Raw genomic sequence first — 20,871 nt, 5'->3', positions numbered from 1 at the left:
CAATCACATTGACCATCACCAGGACCTGCTACATTGTGATTGGCTGAAATAGCCGTGCAACCGCTAGTCTGATATGGCCTTTAAACTGGTTGCACACAGGATGCAGCAAAGTGGCAACGTGAGAACGCCAAATATATAATTTCGTCACATATCAGAAAACAAGATGGTGATTGGCTACCGCGTTGCCGGTTTTTGTAATCTACGTAATATCTGGAAAAATACGCTTCATGTAAAGTCTCGGTTCCCTATGAAGCATATTTTTCCAGATACAAACGCAGATTACAAAAATTAATCACAAATTAGTTTAGCATTTCTGTTAGAGAGTACAACAAAAGTCCTAATCAGCAATTGGTTGTATTAATTATGCATTTCTTCGAAATTCCGCAAAATACGCTTTATATGAAAGAAAGCTTTCAGAATGGCGTAACGTGTTTTAGTAAAATATTAGAATACGCAGATTACGCTTACGCAAGTTACGCCGCATGTGACGGTACCCTAATAGCGTAAACAGCATAAAATAACTAGGCGGAATCCGATGTTCAAGGGAAACGATGTGATCGGTGCAAGTACGTCGCATGTGACATCTTAAAATAGATAAAGATAATCGAGCTTCTAATTTTTGCTGCGACGATGTGTTGCCATCGTCAACGTCGAGTTCAAGCAATGATCGTGTAATACATCTGTAAGATCCAGAGACCGTATACAATTTATTTATTTTTTTGTTACATATACACATGAATATGTAATAAAAAAAATATATCTATTAAATATATCTATAAAATAATCTATTAAATATTTAAATTTTTGAAAAATAGATAAATGTCTACGTAATATATGAAAAGATAAAATGTGGCAGTATTAAATGTTTGAAGAAAATTTTATATTCAATTAGAAATTTAATTATTAAGTAAATGAGATACTTCATGTTAAAATAATTCTTAAAAAAATACTATTTGAATAAAAATATTTTAAAATATATTAAGATTAATTTGACATTAAAGTTTCAATAAAAAAAACTTCATTTTAAATGTAAAAAATTGAATATTCATTAAACAATTATAAAATAAACTAATTTCATTTTTCCTTTAGATACTTTATTTATATAATTTACTCATATCTAAACTCATTTAAATTTGTAATTGTTGGTTTAAAAAAAATGCACTTATATTTCTTATCAGTTATTAAAACATTTATTCATAGATGCAATAAAAAAAATTACACATATCAGAGAAGATTAAAACACCATTGTTTTGTAATATTTGATTTAAACTGAAATAGGAAAAATATGGCTTATAGATGTAACTTTGGCACATAAGTACAACTAAATTTAATTATCATAACCAACACAATATATCAATTTTATCCATTTGTATGGATTTATCTATTGTGTCATTGCTCAAGCGAAAAAGAAAAAAAAAAAGAAAAAAAAAGAAAAAAAGAAAAAGAATATTTCAAAGATTGCAATAATGTAAGGGATAATATGAAAAAATATTTTTAAAGATAAGAATATTATCTTAAGTCATTGAAGTCCTATCGATAATTGTATAATGATCGATTAGATTTTGCCATTGCAGTTATACTGTCTTATTAGATCAAATTAGAAAAAATAATTATGAATTTTTGATAATTCAATATTACAGTGAGAATCTTAGGATTACTTAAGAGATTAGAACACTAAATATTTATCTAGGATAATATCTTCGAATTATATCAAAATTATTTTATCGTTATTTTTTCTTAAATATTTTGTATTAATGTTGATAGAAAATCTTTCATAAAGCATGATTTTATAATACGTGTAATAAAAACACTGTAAACGTACCTAATTCATTCTTTTAGCATCCTAATATTTCAAAAATTTTATCATAAAAAATAAAAAACCATTCCTGTAAATTATTTTCTACTTGGACTGTAATACTGATAAAAATAAAATGATAAACAAAATTAAAAAATGGAATGGTGCAACATTACAAAGATTACAAAAAGTATAATGTATTTTGCAGTTGCGTGTTTGGTTCCCGATGAATAAATTTACTCACCAGGAATGCAAGTTTGTGAGCATAATGGCAGGGTGCTGGTACTCTGACGGTAGTCGAACAATTATAATACATATGAGTCAATTTGAATGTCAAACGTTGTATCTTGTCGGGATCTAAACCGAGAGTATCATAAATGACACTATATGAAGTAGGTGTTATTGTGCCTTGTCGTACTTTCTGTGACACAATGAAGAAATCGTATTTGATTGGACTCGTTATAACATCATCAACTACTGTACCCGAACATGGATTATTTTTATTGAGGAAGAATCGCGTATTTAATCGTTTTGTCACGATTATGAAAGCCATTTTGTATCTATTTGGACCACCATACATTCCATCAAGTGCTTTTCTTATTTGTACGACTTCGCGCTCAAATACTTGTGAAACTTGACCCTCGCCAACACCATCACGGTAAATCACAATACGTGCTGGCAGAGATTTATTTTGTTGATAATATGACTGTGCAGCTTTGCGGATGTTATCACAGAGTTCGTTTGATAACTCCTCACCGTTTGTATGTGCATTTACTGCGCTGAAGTATTTTGTCATTTGTTTATTCATAGTTGCTACTGTAGCGCCTGTATTAACAAATGAATATTAATAAAAAAGTTGATTCAATAATTAATTCTAAAATGTATGCATGTTGTAAAAAAAAAAAATTATACTTTAATTTCTTCACTATTTTTTTTCGCTTTTCTTTTGAAATATAATTAACTCAGAAACAACATTAACGCTCCTGATTAATCGCCGCGGCTATATTGAATTTGTGACGTCATAAGCGAGAAATGATACAGTGAATTTATCATGTAGTTTGTAAATAAAGAGATATTTGACTAAAATGACATTTCAGATAACTTTAAGATATTTATGAAAATGAACTATCCTTTCTTCTGCTGATAATAAATAGCCATAAATAGCCATAAAAGATATATGAAATAAAGCTTATTCAGACAGAACACATGATTTGACAACTTGAAAGAAGTAAAAAATATGCTTTTATTTATAACATTCAAAAGTAACTTTAGCTGCCGTCGTTTTAACGAATTTGATAAGTACGAGACAAATCACATCTGTACAATTAAACAAATAATAATGTAATTAAATAATAAAAAATTTCGTCGTCAGCTTGTCACTTAATATGAACAAAGACAAGGATAAGATGAGCAAAGATGAATAAGCTTCTAATTTTTATCGCAACGCTGTGTCGCTACTATCAACGCGAAGTTCTTAGCTGAGTAGTCAAGAGCCTTAAGAAATTATATACCGTGTTAAATCATTAATCATATTAAATATATTCGACAGAGATGTATCACATAATAACTGATTTATACAAGATTCGAAAGCTATAATCAAATGTTGCAATTTGATACTATTTTGTCCATGGCACTTTTTCTTGTAAACTTCAAAATTTTAAAAAATTTAATACTTACCGAAATCTTTGGTTTTAATTGTTGTATCATGACAAACATCAAATCCAACCATCATTAAACCGTCTAATGGAATATCTACAAACCATGGTGCTCCACCTAATTTACAGCTCATCTGTATTGCTATTTTCGTAGCTATTGACATAATATTCTTATGCATGATTGTCTTCAACAAGCAGACTTGTGATGGCACTGGTCGATCAACACAACATTTCTTTTTGATTGCTGAATAGCGATCGCTACGATTGTTAGATACCACACAAAATACCAACTGTGGTATTTGTTTACTTAAAATATATTCCAATGTTTCGTTATATGTGCTTGGTCTATCATCACGGATAGAATGTATTTTTGGATTCTCTACATGAAATGACAGACCTTTTGTAACTTTATTTAAAGAAGTTATAAAAGGCTGAAATAAAATATTACTGATTAAAAACTGGATACATCTGATCAATGATATTTTAATCCAAATTTGCAAAATATTCAAAATATTATGTTGATTTATAAGGAATAAATTCTACAAAATTTTTTAATTTATATATATGCATAACAGCATATTAATTAAACAACATCAATAATAACAATGTGTAAAGAATATAAATATAGATGTATGTAAGAAAACAAGACTTCTATAAGCTAAACTGTTCTACAAGAATAAAAATATAGATATATAAATGTTTGCATAGCTTTTCAATTATTTTTTTTCAATGTATAAAATTTACAAGGTGATTCAGAATCGTTTGTCCTTAAAATGTTATATTTTTGAGTGAATTTTAAAAACGATTTTTCCTTTATCAAATTTTTATCAGAAACTTAGTTTTTGAAGGGAAAATATTTCGCGAATTACAGATCGCATACAGAAGATAGGCAGGAGCAGTAACTTACTGTATGACATTTTAAGAACAAACGGTTGTTCTGAATAATTTTACACGCACGCACGCACGCACGCACGCACGCACGCACGCACGCACGCACGCACGCACGCACGCACGCACGCACGCACGCACGCACGCCCATCGCCTCCTTCGAGTCACAATGCCAATGATTTTCAGCTATCAGAAACAACTAGATTTAGTGATCTGATGATTTCTGATAGCTGAGCAGTGTACCATTATTTTAAGAATTATGTAACATTTTTACGTGATCTGTTGGACAGATCTTACGTTTTGATATTTTTTCAAGTTGTAGAAATATGAAAATATTTTATTTTTAAGCGAAAAGTACGAAATAAAGCTATACTTCGCAAGAAACTTGTTGTATGTCATTTCCCGCCTCCGATGTCACATGTCTTATCGCGAGAGAATCGAGCCTTAAAACAGAGTTATTAAATAATGCTTTTACTTTTATAATTTTTGTCATAGAACACAAAACTGCTCTTATAAAACACAAAAGAAAACATACAAATAAAAAAAAACAGTAGAATCGTGCTTTATGATTTTTTCATGGAATGACATGGAATAAGAAAAGCGCAATTATATCACTTGGCATTTTTCGACATAAAATAAGAATGTGCACGCATGCATATATGCGCACGCACGTACATGCAAATAATATTTTATAGTTCTCATAAAATATTCAATAAAATTTTGACGCACCGATACAGCATGCTTATCTCTTTCTGTTACTACGAGGACCCAATTACGTAATACTGGAGAAATTATACATTTCTTATTTTGCATTGTTCTTGTCCAATCGCCTTCCTCAGCTGTAACAGATACATTGTCGCTGAAGTAAATTTTCTCAGCGGGTAATTCACGTCCAGATATTTCAAGCAACTTGTTATCTAGTTGCAAGTTCCATTCAGACAATTCCTGCATGATAGCAGGTGTTTCACGAAGTCTATTATTAAACATCAATAATTTCTCAATACGCTTTCCAGGATTGAGCCGTGTTTCCGCGGCCAAACTTGACATGAGTCTAAAATTCTCTCTCATGGAGTCAGTTAAACCTGTAAATCATAGTATCATAGAAAAATAGGCAAATGAAAGATATAAACTTCATAAATATTTAGGATCAAAAAAAAAAAAAAAATTCAAATTAAATTCAACAATAAATCGAATAAATGTTAGAAAAGGTAACAATATAATGTATACCTGTTGCACGACATAATTCGGGTACTAAATAAACGCGATCCATCTCTACGGCCTGTCGACCTCTTGTTTTGGATCTTGTTACGAGCATTGGTTGTCTAGAATCCGAAATTTTAATTCCATATTTTTTTCTGTAATAGTCTATGTATGTTATTGTAGTGCCATTTTTCATAGGAAATGAATCACTAGGAGTAGTCGAAAAATCTATGTCCTCGATGCGATACGTGTTATTATTATAATCGGTAAGAACCACCATACCAATCACAGCACTGGCAAAATTTTCCTGTATGCATATACATATATATTTATTCACTTCTATAATGCAAGAACATGAAAATATACTTATAATTGTAATAAAATCAGAAATAAGATAGAACAATAAATAAATGAATTTCATTTAAACTTTGTATTTTTTCATTGTAAAAATGCTATATTTCTGTAGCATAAGGAGAAAAAAAAACTTTTTAGTAACACTGTAATTCAAATATAAATATTACAGTGAAGGAAATGCGAATGAAAATTTCTTTATAAAAAATTCCTGCAAAACTCTAATTCTAAAAAGCATAACTTACTCTGTATCTTTGCTTATCTTCCTGATAACAGTTACGCAGAATATCTACCAGAGTTTCTAACCGCATAACTTTATTTGTTATTTCGGCACACATTAATATATCTCGTTCATGTTGACGAATTGATGTTAAATATCCTGGCCACAATTCCAATTTGCATTCCGGTAAAACAATCTATATTAATGTAACAAAATGGTACTTTATTTTATACCAAACTTTTTATGGAACAATATATTTATGAATATATTTACTTTGTTAACAGGATCGAAATAATTGCGGCCGACCAATTTTAACTTCAGGTGATCGTAACATTTTCTCATAATTATATTAAAGAACTGGATATAATGAGCATCTCCCACTATCATATCCCCAACAATACGAACCGTGATTGTTATATGTTGTTCGTCTGATTGTCGAGTTGAAGTAAATACCATTCGCTAAAATAATTCAATTGTATTCAAACTTATAAAAAGAGAAAAAGAGACGTAATGACATCGATGAAATATATGTTGCATTGTACATTTATTACTTACATCGGGCAATCGACGACTCGTGTACATTACAGTACCATCAAAGATGTATGCACCAATACTTTCTTTATGTAGTTTAAGTAAACCTTTACGTACAATTGTACGATCTTCTTCAGGTGCAAAATCAACATGATATTGGTAAATAGCCCAATCAGTCGCCTTAAGCAGTTTGAAATAATTTGTTTGTAATATTAATTTTTTACCAGATATACCTGAAAAATAGATAAAAAAATATAATTTTCATAAAATAATATGTAATATAATATATAATTTAGAACACATAGTAGATAATATATATTATTATTTTTGTTCACCTTTTTTGTTTTCTACATGACTCGGTTTTGTTACAAAGATATCTGGAGGTAAAATTCTTTTGCCACGTGCTGCACCTCTTCCAGATGACACAACGGCTACACTACTAGCACCTGTTGCACTAGTACTAGCATCCCCACTGGCACCAGCTATAAAAAAATTACATTTCTCATTTAATACTCATAAATACTCAAAAAATACATCTAAATATAATTAATGACATAAACTTCTAAAATATCACATCATAAGGAGATATCTCCAATTAAAAAAATTTTTTAAATTATGAAACTGACAATAAAGAATATTTTGATTAAGACTACTTTTGTTTGCTGCTCAAATTTATCTTAAAATGATAAAACCAACTATCAAAAATTATCCTTTTATTTTTATTTTATTTATAAAAAAAGATAAAAATTAAAAAAAACATTTCTTTTAATAACATTTATCAATTAAAAATTCATCACTTGTTTAAAAAATGATAAAAAAGTATATAAATAGAAACAAAGAGAATATATTCTCAATATATTTATATTTCTTTTTTGTGTATGATATATAAATTTATTTGTAAATTATTATAAAAACATATATATTCTTATACCTTACTATTTCTTTTATTATAAATTATTTTAAGCGCGCGCGCGCACGCGCGCACGCACGCACCGCACACTTAAAATAACTTACAAGCGCACGCGCACGCGTATGTATATGTATATATGTATGCATGATTTACTTGTAAATTTACACAATTTCATATAAGGTGCGCGATAATTTCATACAATTCTCTTTTATAAATTTGTTTTATTTTTTTTTTCTAAATAACATAACAATAAAAAAGAAGGTAATTTTTAATTAATTTTATCATTTCAAAAAGAATTTGAACAGCAAATAAAAATAACATGTCATATATCGAGATATTCTTCACATATCATAACTTTTTAAATTTCCGAGGATATAATTCATATGATACTGTCAATATATTTGTCACCAAGCATATTTCAATTATCTGTCCATCCATATTATATATTTCGTTATAGTAGAAAGTAATAGTAGCAGTGAAATTAAAATACTCATTTTTTTGTGTTTGTCAGCTTTGCCTTTCTATTATTACTTAAAATCAATCTTATAAATGTAAATTATATGTATTAATTGTAATCAATCCATCACCAGTGACCAACAGCATGAATGGAAATTATCAGTGTTAAGAAAATCGCTATCATAGCAATAAATGTGTTAAAACATGTTATCATTGTAATTTAGATAAAATGAAACACAAACACAAATACAAACACAAACACAAATACTCACGCATACAATTACAATTTATATTTACATATAATTTATATATATATATATATATATATATATATATATATATATGTGTATATAATCTCAATTTTATGTACTTATTGTTGAGTTTATGTATAAAAAATACAATTGTACTAACGTAAGAATTTTCTATGTGTATAATGCAAAATATACAATACTATATATACTATATATACTTATGTTAATATATATTTATATGATATAGATTAAATTTAAAAATAACAATAAAATATACCAGTAGGTTGTATTCCAAGTCTTTCCATGCCTCTTCCTATCTGTCCCATTGCTGCACTATCACCCTTTTCACCAACGCGTTGTATTACACCACGTCCAGTACTCTGTCGAAAGATTTAATTGAATTAGGAGTAATTATTATTATTCTTAAAATTATTAAGTTATGTCAAATATTTCCATTTAATATAATACATAGAAATGCAAATTTAATATAATATTAATAATGACTTCTGATAAATATTATATTTATTAGATACTACTTCTGATAAATATTATATTTATATCATTACCTTTATTATATAAAATGAAAATCTCAATTTTTAATAAATTAACATAAATGATACACTTGTAGTTATTTATTACTTGTAGGGTTTAACAGTATTAATATGCAGATTTTCAGAAAAAGTTTAATCACAAACAGCATATCTCATATTCTTATTTTAGTTAAATTCATAGATCGATATCCTGCTTTGCATGAAGAACAATAAATTGATGTTTCATGATTTGAAAATAAATTATTAATTTTACATTAATTTTCTAAGCATTTAATTGTGCAATATTCTTATATAATAAAATTGTTCTAATAAATGTAGCACTTGTATTATCAATATGGGCAAAAGAAGTTTTAAAAAATTTAAAGTTTTTTTTTCCCTTTTTTTTATAGTAATAAAATGAATTGCTCTATTATTTTTATTAAATGTACTATATTATATGAAATATACTATATTACATAAGCCATATTATTTTGCATAGAAATTGTATGTAAAATAAAAGAGTAAGTATAATCTACAACTATAGAAACTATTTTAAAAATTGATATTATTTTCAATATAATTAATATCATCTTTGCAATATAAGATCATATGCTGCCATAATTTTAATAAAATTCTCATAAATTTCCATATTATCCTACATATTAATATAATATGTATATTATATTATATGTACAATAATATATTTTATATTACTGATTGTACGGCAGATTGGCCTGGTCTTCGAACAGCCCCACTGCTAGATGATGCCTGAGCATGTGGAAGCTGTTGTTCTTGGTGCATAGAACTCGTCTGCTTTTGTGATGCTCGTCCATGACTACCTCTTCCTCTTCCTCCTCTTTGAGACATTTTTGTCTAAATAATTAAAATATTAAGAAAATTAAAAATTTTAATAAATTAAAACAAATAAAAAACAGAAAGCATGATTTGAAAGCAATTTAAAAAATTTAAAAAAAGAGAAAAAAAAAGATGTTAAATAAAAATGTTCATGTAATTTTATTTTCTACTTATACTTTTTATTTCACACAATAATTTCACATAATTTTATTTCATATTTAATAACAAATATAGTGATATATTAATACATAATATATTCATTTCAAAGTATGTATCTATAAAAAATATAGACATATAGTATATATATATTCATCTTTTGTAGCGAATATATACTTTATAAGAAATATATATTAATATAACTATATGTCTGTTAAATATAAAATATAAAGGACATATCTCTTTTTCTCTCTTGCGCGCGCGCATATACATGCACCACCACCTATACTCCACCCCATCCCACCCATATTTACAAAATTGTACTTACTATAAATATTATACAATCATAACCCTTTAAATACTTAGAAATTCTATTGGAATAATAGAGGTTATGTGAACATAGTCTCAACAGATTTCAAACATGTATCACGATATATTCTGTTTTTTTGTACCTGAATCAGTGTACACTTGTTATACTTAAAATGAAATAGATATATATTTGAGACTTAACAAAAATGAGATAGAAAGTTTTTAGTATAACTCACAGGACAGAAAGCAAACTCATAAATGGATTATACAATGAATCAGTAACGAAACAACAGTAGGAACAAAAAAATGAAAGCTCAGCAAGTATTACAAGAAAGAAGAATATTTCGATAAATTATAATGCATACAAAATAATTTTTCAAATTAAATATTTATAAGATTAAAAATGAGGCATAAAAACAAAATGTTATACAAAAATAGGGCAATGATGCATTAGTATTGTTAGCATAGTTATTGTTAACAAGGCTACAGAATAATTTAATTAAACTTAATTAAATTAAATTTGAAACTCATTATAAAATAATTCTTTTTATCATTTCCGCCATAGATTTTCCTTTTTGAAATTGTTTATCAAAATTAATTTCCATTATATTATAATTAAATATAAGTTTTTTTGAATAGGATTCTAAGAACCCTATTTAAAAAAAACTTTCACCAACACTATCTCCATCAAATCTGCTTTTTTTTAGAAATTTTCGATAATTTTCCGATGTAATCTTATTGTCTTAGTCATTAGCTAATAGATAAAAATAAAGTTGTTCAAACAAAAAAATGAACCCTTCTTTTAGCATTTTCTCTGATTTTATTCTTCACTTTTGTACATAATTGCTGGATCTGTTTCACTCTAAATATAAAAAATGCAACGGATAATATAGTTAACAAAATTTATCTATTAATATTAAAAAAAATAATCTTTAACAAATTGCACTTAAAATAAATAAATCTGATAATAAAAATATCTCGGACACTTTTGATGTTTTTCTTGAAATCATCACAGCTTTTTAAAATATATCTTTCCGTTGACCATGCCTTTTTTTCGTAATACGTACTGTTTGCTTTTTTCAGGTAAGATGATGTGAAAAGTTACATATCCGAATATCCATTCATGTGATATAATTATCTATTCTTTGTTCTTTTGTGTTAAAAATGTTATGAATTCTAATAAGATTATTGGCTCATTTTCTCGTTTCGTTACTTGGAAAAATTAATTAATATTTCAACTAACACAATCGAGCGAAGGAAAAACGTATTTGTACTACTATTTCAATGCTAACCATATCAATGTGTTTCGAAGAACGCAATAATTTATTGTGAATATTTCGCTCTATTATATTAAATAAGATTAACGTAAATGAATGTGCACATTTTAGTGAAATAAAACAGAATAAATCTCTTCTTACCTTAAATATTTTTTTCTTTCAGTGATTTCTTTTTATACTCAAAATTTCTTTGGTATCCCGCTTTACAATACTAACGTTTTCCGAGGAAGACTTCAACTAGCGGACAAGCGCCTTTTATTACGGTAAGGTATTATCTGATTGGCTCAAACTTCTCATCTTATGATAGAACAACTAATAAGGTGCACACTATGTAACACGTGGCTTTTGAAACTGCCAGCTCAGTTGCGTATACAAGTTATTCCAGCTAATTCTCCATAAGATGCAAGACTCTGTGATATCATGACAACAAATTTGTATTTCACAAATGCAGTATGTAATAAAGGAAAATGATGCAATGTGAAAATTTAATAAAATTATTTATTGAAGTAATATCGAAGTAATATCTCAAGCGACCAATGAAAGCATTTAGCTCTGCTTCCCCACAGAATATATACTAAGAAAAATGAAACCTCTGTGTATAAAATGAGCAACAAAAGATGAGATACTGCCATCTGGTGGTGGAGTGCGAATTAAAGTAAATTGTAGGGTGACAGGTTTTGGCTATGATCTATTTAACGCTATAAAAGCTTCGAAGCGTTTGATTAACCAATCAAAAAAGTTTATGAATTGACCAATCAAAAAATGCTTCAAAGCATTTGTAGTATAGAGACACTACATCAGAGACTGGTCACAAAAAAAAGCAACTTTTGATTGATCCGCCATCTTTTGACTATTCCTACTTATTTTCAAATACATTAACTACATTAATCTTAAATTGTAATATTATACCTTAAAAACAAACATAAGCATTTTAAAGGTAATAAAATGTGTATATTTATAAAACTTTATTTTACATAATTATATTACCAATTTATTAATATATTTCTTTTAATTTTAACGATTTTAAATTTATTACTATTTATTTATTTATTTATCTTTTTTATTTATCTTTTTCAACACAAGAGCAAAAATTAATATAATACTATTATACTACTGTTACATTATAATATTTTTAATTTTTTGATACGCAATTGTCAAAACGATCCTCTGTGAAATCAATACAATGACAGCTATTCAAAGTTAGCGCAGCGAGAGAACCCATCATGGAAAAGTTTCAACAATAAATCTTCAAGGAAATTTCGAGAGATGCAAATATCGATGTCGTCCCTTTTTTTAGAAAGGATTATTATACATATTTATTATTATTATAAACAAGCTTTATTACAATATAAAATAAAATATAAGTAAAAAAATGAACATCCACCCATTTTTTATATTGATTTATCACAATTAATTAATTTATGACTATATTTTGCAGTTTTAGTATCTCTATTATTTAATAATATATTATTTAATAATATATTATCACGCTTTCTACATGTTTAATACATACATGCACAATATATTTAAATCAATGCATATGCAAAATAAAAAATATCGCTACCAAAACACGTTATTGATTAAAATGAGATGGTGTATATTTCTTTCTGTCTCGTAGGAATTAATCAAAACATGGCGGATCAGAGTTGTGGCCAATCTCTTAGGGTGCATTCGTTTACGCAGAGTGCGTAAACGAATGCACCCTAAGAGATTGGCCACAACTCTGATCCGCCTTCCTTTATTCACTCTGAGTATTCATGTTATGACGTAATGGAAGTATACTGCGGCTATCATTCAGTTTTAGTTTCGTGCGCTTTCTAACTGCTTCAAGATTATAAAACGGAATGTTGTAGTATGTTTTCAAGATCCAATTGAAAACAATTGGCATATATAATATTAAAAAAAATATAATTTTATTATATATATTAAATATGATATATATAAAATAATTAATAATAATAAAAAAATAAATAATAAATAATAAAAAAGTTAGTAATAATATTAATATTAATGATAACAATAATAAAAAAATAATTAATAATAATAAATAATTTCATAATATTATATAATAATAATTTTATCATAATAATTATATTATATTATATTATTTCATATTATACGCTTTATTTTGTTCAGTATCAATCAAGGTTATTTCAATCTCCATGGAAGCAGTCATCTTTGTGCTGTAACTGCTTTACCTCGCTGGTTGCAATAGCCGCAACAGGAAGTCAAAATCAATGACATCATGGAATTCAAGGTAGTACTTTCGGAGTGCACTACTCTCTATATCGGAACGCTATTTGTAGTATTGACAATACTCGAAGTGAATAAAGAAACGCATCCGCAGTATTTTGCGCATCCACTACTTTCTCATCTGCTTGTCACGTGATCGAAATTTACCGAACGGATAACTGCGTGAATAACTGCACGGATCGTATCTTCCAATAGAAATTGAACTGATTGTTTGAATGATAAATAAAGAGACAATTTTATACATAAATTTATATTCGAATAATTAAAATGTAATAAAACTTTATTGCATAAAAAATAATATTTTATTGATATAAATTTAATTGATATAAATAATGAATATTATACAAAATATTTAATTTATGAATTTTATTTAAAAATTAGATATTAATTTTTTGTGAATTATATTTTATTATTCTTATTTTTTTATTTCTTCTTATTTTTTCTTATTTTATTTTTATTTTTTATTTTTATTTTTTAAATTCTTATTTTAATCCGCTTCTTATTCTAATAAAATTTATTTTGATGTTCGTTTACGTAGTACTGCAAGCAAAGCATCCAAAGCAGAACTTCCGAGATAGCTGCACAGATGAGATACATCCCTGCGTAAACGAACGACGAATTGCGCTGCAGTCATTTTCGCAGACGGAGTAAACGAACGATATCTGCGATAATGATTGCATAAACGAATGCACCCTTATTGTAGTATCTTTATACTTGACGAGCACATCTTGTCTCCTTACATCATGTATACATCATGTATAATCTTTTCAATATCGAAATTTGAAATAGATATTAAATAATAATTAGATGATTAAATAAGTATGTAAAATTAATAAAGACAAACAAAAATAAACACTACAAAATAGACATATTTATTAGCAAATAAACTGCACAAATACAATATATTTACACAATATATTTATACAATACATTTACAATACTTAAATGTACAATGCGGTGCAATGATTCACGGGATCACAGTAGCGCATAACATTATCGACAGCCATGATAATCGCGTGCGCGCGAATTTTATTAGAATATCAGCAATTATAAAAATAATAGATAAAATTTAGAATTCTATTCTTGTAGAGTTCTATTCTTTTTTTTTTTTAGTAAAATTTAAATATTTAAAATTTAAATATTTTTATTGTTATTTATTCTTGGTTTAAAAATGTATACGTAAAATCATAAAGTACAACATGGTAAAAATAAAAATAATCCTAAAATACAACTAAATATAATCTTATTTCATTTTCAATTTTAGGTAAAAAATATTGCGTTAAATTTTTTTATATTCTTTCCATTGCGTATGTAATTAGACATATATCTATACATAAATTATATCTCCTTTATATATCGCTTTTCAGACTAAGTACTCACTTCACTGGACTAAGTACTGAGTCTTAGTATTATTTGAACAGTTCTTTTCAGAACTATCAAATAGTTTAAAACGTTTCCACTTCCTCGCGGCTCCTGGATCGGCGTGTTTCGCGGGATAGCGTCGGTCGGGTGTGGTCAGGATTATTCGGAGAGAAATAAAATATCGAGAAACTAATTTGTTATATATCTATATTTAAAGGTAATCTGAGTTATTTACAGTTACTGACTGAGTTTTCTTTATGTACATTTACAGTGTGTTTTTCCCGGAAATCTGGTCTTACGTTGTTTCGCGAAAAGTGTCGCGGATTCCAGGAATCGTTACAATAGATTCGCTCGTGGTCTGTTCCGTGAATCCGGCGCGTTTGCGATGGTAGACGCGCGCGGATGTGACGGTGCGAGGGGTCTCGGAGCGCGTGTTATTATCGATCAGCGATTCGTACGTCTAGTTTTCAGTTCTCGTCAGGCTGAGATTGGGATGTTCTATTTTGCTGTGGCTGGAATGCAGGAAGCTTCCTGCTTCTTGACCGTCAGCGGAGTGATGTGTACAAGGGCTTGCCTTTAGAGCCCAGGTTAAGAAGCTCCTTAACCCTAGAGAAACTTGTGTGCTTTGGTGGAGAGGAGCGATCGGCCAGAAGCTCCTGGCTCGATAGGAAGCACCCTAGATCGCTTTTCTTGGAGAGAAACGGGAATGTCGAGAGTACTGGATGCTTTACTATCTCGCTGGCGATAGTCCTGATCATCCACCGGAGTCGCTTAATATACCCGAGTCGGCCATCGATCGGAAGTAGTCGGGTACAGGTCGGCTGAACTCGAGTCTGTGGCGATTCCGGGGATGATCTTGCCGGAAGATTCGAGACAATTCGTTGAACGCGCTCGGCGATTCCGCGAAGATGCTCGGTGGTGCGGTCGGTAACGGGGCCGGCGGCGGTAGCCCATCGTTGATTGCGAAAAGTATGTGTGTGCTATCGATTGGCCGAAAATCACATGATTTGTCGTGTCAATCACTGATAGGACGAAATTGATCGGATGATCTCGCAAGCTTCTCGAAAAACCCTCGTTACGCCGCCCTTGAAGAGTGATTGATAAGCATAATTACTTCCGCGTGATAGATATCGACGGGCTACCTGGTGCCATCGATCACATGATTTAGGGCAATCGATCGTCGCGGATCATCACGTGCGCTTGTCGCGTTTCGCTTTCAGGCGCAATTTACTTCTAGCAATTTCAAACAGATTGTATTACGCATTTTTCGAAATTACGCGAAATACGCTCTATGTGAAAGAAAACTTTCAAAATGGCGTAACGTATTTTAGTAAATCAGTAGAATACGCAGATTACGCTTACGCAAGTTACGCCGCATGTGACGGCACCCTTAAATAAGAAAAAAAATGGCGGATCAATCAAAACGCTTCAAAATCGAGTTTCTAATAGCCAGACTCTTATTAAAAGGTCTCTAGCTAGGAGATGAGCGCGCCATTATTGAGTTTCGTTTTAAATGACAGTGTGATATTAGTGCCAAAATGTCAATTTGTTGCGTTCAAAATTGCAAAAGCCGGACCGATCGTAGTAACAAGGAAAATTACAATTATATATTATATTATTTTCCCAAAGAGCATGAACTACGAAAACAGTGGTTCGAAGGGTGTCAACGAAAGGAAGGGGATATAAAGCTTAACTATGGTAAGTTTATATTTCGAATACTTATAATCTTTTCCTTTTCATATTTTATATGTCACAAATAGCTACGATGTAGTGTAGTTGTAGGTAGTACAACATTCTTGTTGTAATACCAAAATCATATTTCTTATTAATTATCTCTTATTTTAACACATATTTGTAATATAAATGTACATTATATAATACTTATATATTATAAAATAATAAAATTGAAGGTCAAAAGCAACAATAATTTGTTAACAGAATATGTTTTCATTAATTCTTTATAAACAATGTCTTTATTTAAAAAAACGTTTTCGACTCACAGAGTCTTCTTCAATATATGTAATCAAGCGTCGTATGAACAAAAGAAATAATGACAGAATTCTAAATATGAGAACGTGTTAAAAAAATCCCCCAACAGAACTCATAAGTGACACATCTTAACAGATAAAAATTTTGACATATAATAAAAATTAAATTTGATCAATATATAAGTAAGAATTCTAAAAGCATAAATCATACTGTCAACAATTTGTAGTTATACAATTTGTATAGTTATACTTTATTTTTATAATATTAAATACAACATATTTTTATCCAATTTACATATTTTTATCCAAATTGCATTAGACAATCTTATTTCATTTTTGATATTTATAAAACAGCGCGCTGCATAAAAGCTCAAGTTCTGATTGATTAAGATCTCAGACCTCCACCATTATGAGCAATATTTGTTTACTTTCTTCTTACATCATGGACACGGGCGGATTGGACGGCGTTTAAAGTCGTGCGGTGGCCGGCCGGACGTGATGATTACGTTTACAGTCGCGAGCGGAGACTCAACCGGAAACGGGCGGTTGGCGCGGCGTTCACGGCCACGGAGAGAAGATCGCCCGGAGACGGGCGGATTGTGCGGCGTTTACGACCGCAGAGAATATGACCGGAGATCGGTCGATCTTCCTGGCGTTTATGATCGTGTGATGGCACTGAGGCCGGAGCTGGCCTCGTGAGCTCCAAAAAACGTTGCAGTAACTCTTAGCCCTAGCAGGCTGGAGGCGACTAGTAATGCGAAATTCCGATTCTTGAAAAATCGATTATTCTGGATGATAAATAATTAATTATTAATCGATTTTTCAAAACTTGATTTTTATTGAATTAATTCCTTTTTTTAAAAAAATCGATTCTTTTTTTAAGATAGATAGCATTATCTTAGGCTGATTGCACACAGGACGCGGCAAAACGGCAACTGTTACGTGCAGGATGCGACGTAATGTTAAAGAATTAAAATCACAGAAGAACTGTCGATTGAACTTTATTTAGACACTTAATACTTAAGTCACTTAACAGGTATTAGGGTGTGTTCCCTTCGAATTTAAGACGAGAACTGATCATAGGGCCAAGACGGATTCTATTTATAATCGAGATAGGTGGTATTCTTAATAACGAAACGCGTCCCGAGGCAATACAAAATAATATTGGGTGTACAAAAAAGTTCTGAGCTTTAGATTTCATACAACCGAAATAACAATTTAAATTTTATATATTTTCCTGCCCTTTTGCAATTTTAAAGCGTTGACATTTGACCTTCTAAAATGCCATATGGCGTTTGATGTACATAACCTCAAAAATCAATAGTGTTCACAATGGCAATAACAAAAGAGCATATTCGATTTTCCATCCACTTCGCGTTTCATCTGAAGAAAAATGTTGCTGAAGCCACTGCAATGATTTTTGCTGCATATGGAGAGAACGCTGTAAGTCATACTACATGTAAAAGATGGTATCAAAAATTTCGTCAAGGAGATTTCAGTCTTGAAGATGAACCGCTGGACATCCTCAAAAGATTGAAACGAATGAATTGCAAGCACTGCTGGATATAAACTCTGCGCAAACTGAAAAGAAGCTTGCAGAACAGTTTGGCGTTACGTAGCAAATCATTTCCGTACGTTTACATACGATGGGAAAGGTTCAGAAGGAAGGCAGATAGGTTCCGCATGAATTGTTCGAAGACAACAAAAATCGTCGGCGTGACTCTGCACTCACTTTGCTTTCAAAGTTCCGGAAAAAAGATTTTCTGCACAAAATCATTACAGGCGATGAAAAGTGGATTCTTTATGATAACCCTAAACGTAGAAAATCGTGGGTTGACCCTAGTCAACCTTCGACGCTAAAGTCAATATCCACGTCAAGAAGGTTTTGCTCTATATCTGGTGGGATTGGAAAGATGTGTTGTATTAGTTGTTACAACCTGGTGAAACAATCACGACAGACCGCTACCAATAACAATTGACCAATTTGAGCGATGCATTAGAAGAGGCCATTTACTGGCCAAGGACGTCGTAAAGTGATCTTGCTTCATGACAATGCTCGACCACATATTGCGAAAGCGACTCAGGACCATATCTTTGCGTTAGGCTGGAAATTTCTCCCACACGCGGCGTATAGCCCAGACATGATGCCTTCCGATTACTATCTATTCCGATCGCTGCAGCATTATTTGGCTGATACACATTTCGTGAGATTTGAAGAGATACAAAAATGCATTGATGACTTTATCGCTTTGAAGCCGGTGAGCTTCTATCGTCAAGGAATTCGTAAGCTACCCGAAAGATGACAAAAGGTCATTGATGCAAACGGGGAATATTTCGCTGATTAATATTTTTTTGTTTGATTTTGAATAAAGATTGAATTTTACAAAAAAAAGCTCAGAACTTTTTTATACACCTAATAGAAAACGGATTGATATGCATTCTGATGACATGTTCGCTCATTTAATAGAAATGTGTAAATCTTTCTTTCATTAAAAGAAAACGTTTAATTAATTAAAACGTTTAATTAATGAGACAGATCCTTTGTTTCTCATTAGGGAGGTGGTCTTTCCACATCAAAGTAATAAACGTCCATTTGGCATATCAGTCTATGTTAAATGAATATCTTAATGTATTTCAGTAATAAGAAATTAATGAATAATCAAATGAATAATTGAGTTGCGGCACGTAATACAACGTGGCAACACGATAGCCAATCACACAACTTCATTACATATCAGAAAACAAGACGATTGGCTACCGCGTTGCCGCGTCCTGAGTGCAACTTAAAAATAATTTTCACATACAAAAGTTATTTGTATGTTTTTAAGTCCCGGTCTACAAGATTTAAGATTTAAGCCATAAAAAAATTGATCAATTACAATTAAATTTGGGAGAAATAATCGACTGTGATGAATCCATTTTTTACAGTTCAAGGCTTAAATCATCTATTGTAGACCAGGACTAAGAATTGGGGACTTTCTCACCTAAGTCCTAAATAACTAATTTAGTTATTTAGGATACAAAGAAAATACGTATATATTATATACGTATATTTTATATATCAAATATAAATAATTATAGCAATGTGATAAAATTGTGACTAATCCTATTAATTGAAACTATATTGAAAAGTCTTGAAAGTTATATTTGAATATATGTATATAAGAACCAAAAATTGATTATATAATTAAATAAAAATATCGGTTGTATGAATGATAATATTACAAAATTGTTCGTCACAAAAATTAAATGAATTTATTAGATGATTTTGTTTTTGATTGACAAAAACATAATGTAAACATAATATATAATAACCAATATAAATCTAGTAAATTTAACATTCGTTTTGTGATAAAAATGGTGCGTTAATTAATGATAATCAATCCCTAAAATTATATTCTTTTAAATAAATACAGGTAATATATCTAAACAATGGATAAAACAACAAAAACAGGAGATAAGAGAATTATATTTTCAAAAGATTGATAATGTATCTTCACGTTATCGTTTGTGTCAGTCCATATACAAATATTATGGAAATAACCAATTTAATTAATCATATAAGAAGAAAACATGAGAACAAGATTACCAAAGATCCGCTCCAAAAGAAAATTTCTTATTCAAAAAAATCGAGATGACAAAAAAATCGAGATGATTGATGATTCAGACTTATGCAACATATCTTTTATCAATAACTCAGAAAATATGTATTGCCTTGACAGTCTTCACATACGTCAACATCAGAATCAGAACACAATAACAATGATGTGATCCCTAATCTAATTTCAAGCAATAAAACTACAAAGAAACTTGCCTTTACAGTACCTATTATTGAAGGCTTCAATAAAATAAATTCATATGCAGATATTTACAACTTGTATTTT

At 29.8% G+C, this 20,871-nt stretch overlaps 1 protein-coding gene and 4 long non-coding RNA genes across 9 annotated transcripts in view; 4 read left to right on the top strand and 1 right to left on the bottom strand.

Moving 5' to 3' along the window:
• The first annotated feature begins 144 nt into the window (after nucleotides 1-144).
• LOC148936928 (uncharacterized) lies at nucleotides 145-2,896 on the top strand. Its single transcript, XR_016138885.1, has 2 exons — nucleotides 145-682; nucleotides 2,004-2,896. It is a non-coding gene; the product is annotated as an uncharacterized LOC148936928 (long non-coding RNA).
• Nucleotides 1,163-11,667, bottom strand: LOC105422962 (piwi-like protein Siwi). 4 transcript variants are annotated; one of them, XM_011632554.3, is made up of 11 exons: nucleotides 11,526-11,667; nucleotides 9,502-9,660; nucleotides 8,535-8,637; nucleotides 6,976-7,122; nucleotides 6,665-6,873; nucleotides 6,383-6,568; nucleotides 6,135-6,305; nucleotides 5,566-5,845; nucleotides 5,068-5,420; nucleotides 3,473-3,881; nucleotides 1,163-2,620 (listed from the first exon to the last, which is right to left on the bottom strand). In XM_011632554.3, the coding sequence occupies exons 2-11, from the start codon at nucleotides 9,652-9,654 to the stop codon at nucleotides 1,977-1,979; spliced, it is 2,655 nt and encodes an 884-aa protein (XP_011630856.2). In that variant the 5' UTR covers nucleotides 9,655-9,660; nucleotides 11,526-11,667; the 3' UTR covers nucleotides 1,163-1,976. The 4 variants fall into 4 exon arrangements, with proteins under 4 accessions (XP_011630856.2, XP_011630857.2, XP_011630855.2 ...); XM_011632555.3 differs by lacking the exon at nucleotides 11,526-11,667 and adding an exon at nucleotides 10,344-10,427; XM_011632553.3 differs by lacking the exon at nucleotides 11,526-11,667 and adding an exon at nucleotides 10,251-10,386.
• LOC105422961 (uncharacterized) lies at nucleotides 10,302-11,894 on the top strand. The gene is made up of 3 exons (XR_967327.3): nucleotides 10,302-10,428; nucleotides 11,191-11,435; nucleotides 11,548-11,894. It is a non-coding gene; the product is annotated as an uncharacterized LOC105422961 (long non-coding RNA).
• A 1,217-nt stretch (nucleotides 11,895-13,111) lies between these two features.
• LOC112552303 (uncharacterized) lies at nucleotides 13,112-14,500 on the top strand. 2 transcript variants are annotated; one of them, XR_003096552.2, is made up of 3 exons: nucleotides 13,112-13,236; nucleotides 13,521-13,641; nucleotides 14,176-14,500. It is a non-coding gene; the product is annotated as an uncharacterized LOC112552303 (long non-coding RNA). The 2 variants fall into 2 exon arrangements; XR_016138926.1 differs by having other exon boundaries at nucleotides 13,143-13,372.
• A 469-nt stretch (nucleotides 14,501-14,969) lies between these two features.
• Nucleotides 14,970-20,871, top strand: part of LOC148936927 (uncharacterized) — a 22,673-nt gene continuing 16,771 nt past the window's right edge. The window contains exons 1-2 of the long non-coding RNA XR_016138925.1: nucleotides 14,970-15,968; nucleotides 16,629-16,697. This is a non-coding gene — a long non-coding RNA (uncharacterized LOC148936927). The remainder of the gene's footprint in view (nucleotides 15,969-16,628; nucleotides 16,698-20,871) is intronic.

Source organism: Pogonomyrmex barbatus, unplaced genomic scaffold, assembly GCF_055798465.1.
Source record: "Pogonomyrmex barbatus isolate J1 unplaced genomic scaffold, ASM5579846v1 scaffold19, whole genome shotgun sequence".
NCBI lineage: Eukaryota > Metazoa > Arthropoda > Insecta > Hymenoptera > Formicidae > Pogonomyrmex > Pogonomyrmex barbatus.
Note: the sequence above shows the minus strand (reverse complement) of the source record. Positions and strands in the feature narration are given on the sequence as shown.

Coding starts and splice junctions, on each gene's coding strand:
- LOC105422962 (XM_011632554.3), bottom strand. CDS start 9,654: ATGTCTCAAAGAGGAGGAAGAGGAAGAGGTAGTCATGGACGAGCATCA. Junction 3,882..5,067: donor GAGATAAGCATGCTGTATCG/GTGCGTCAAAAT, acceptor ATTTTATTTCAG/CCTTTTATAACTTCTTTAAA. Junction 2,621..3,472: donor AATTAAAACCAAAGATTTCG/GTAAGTATTAAA, acceptor TTGTTAATACAG/GCGCTACAGTAGCAACTATG.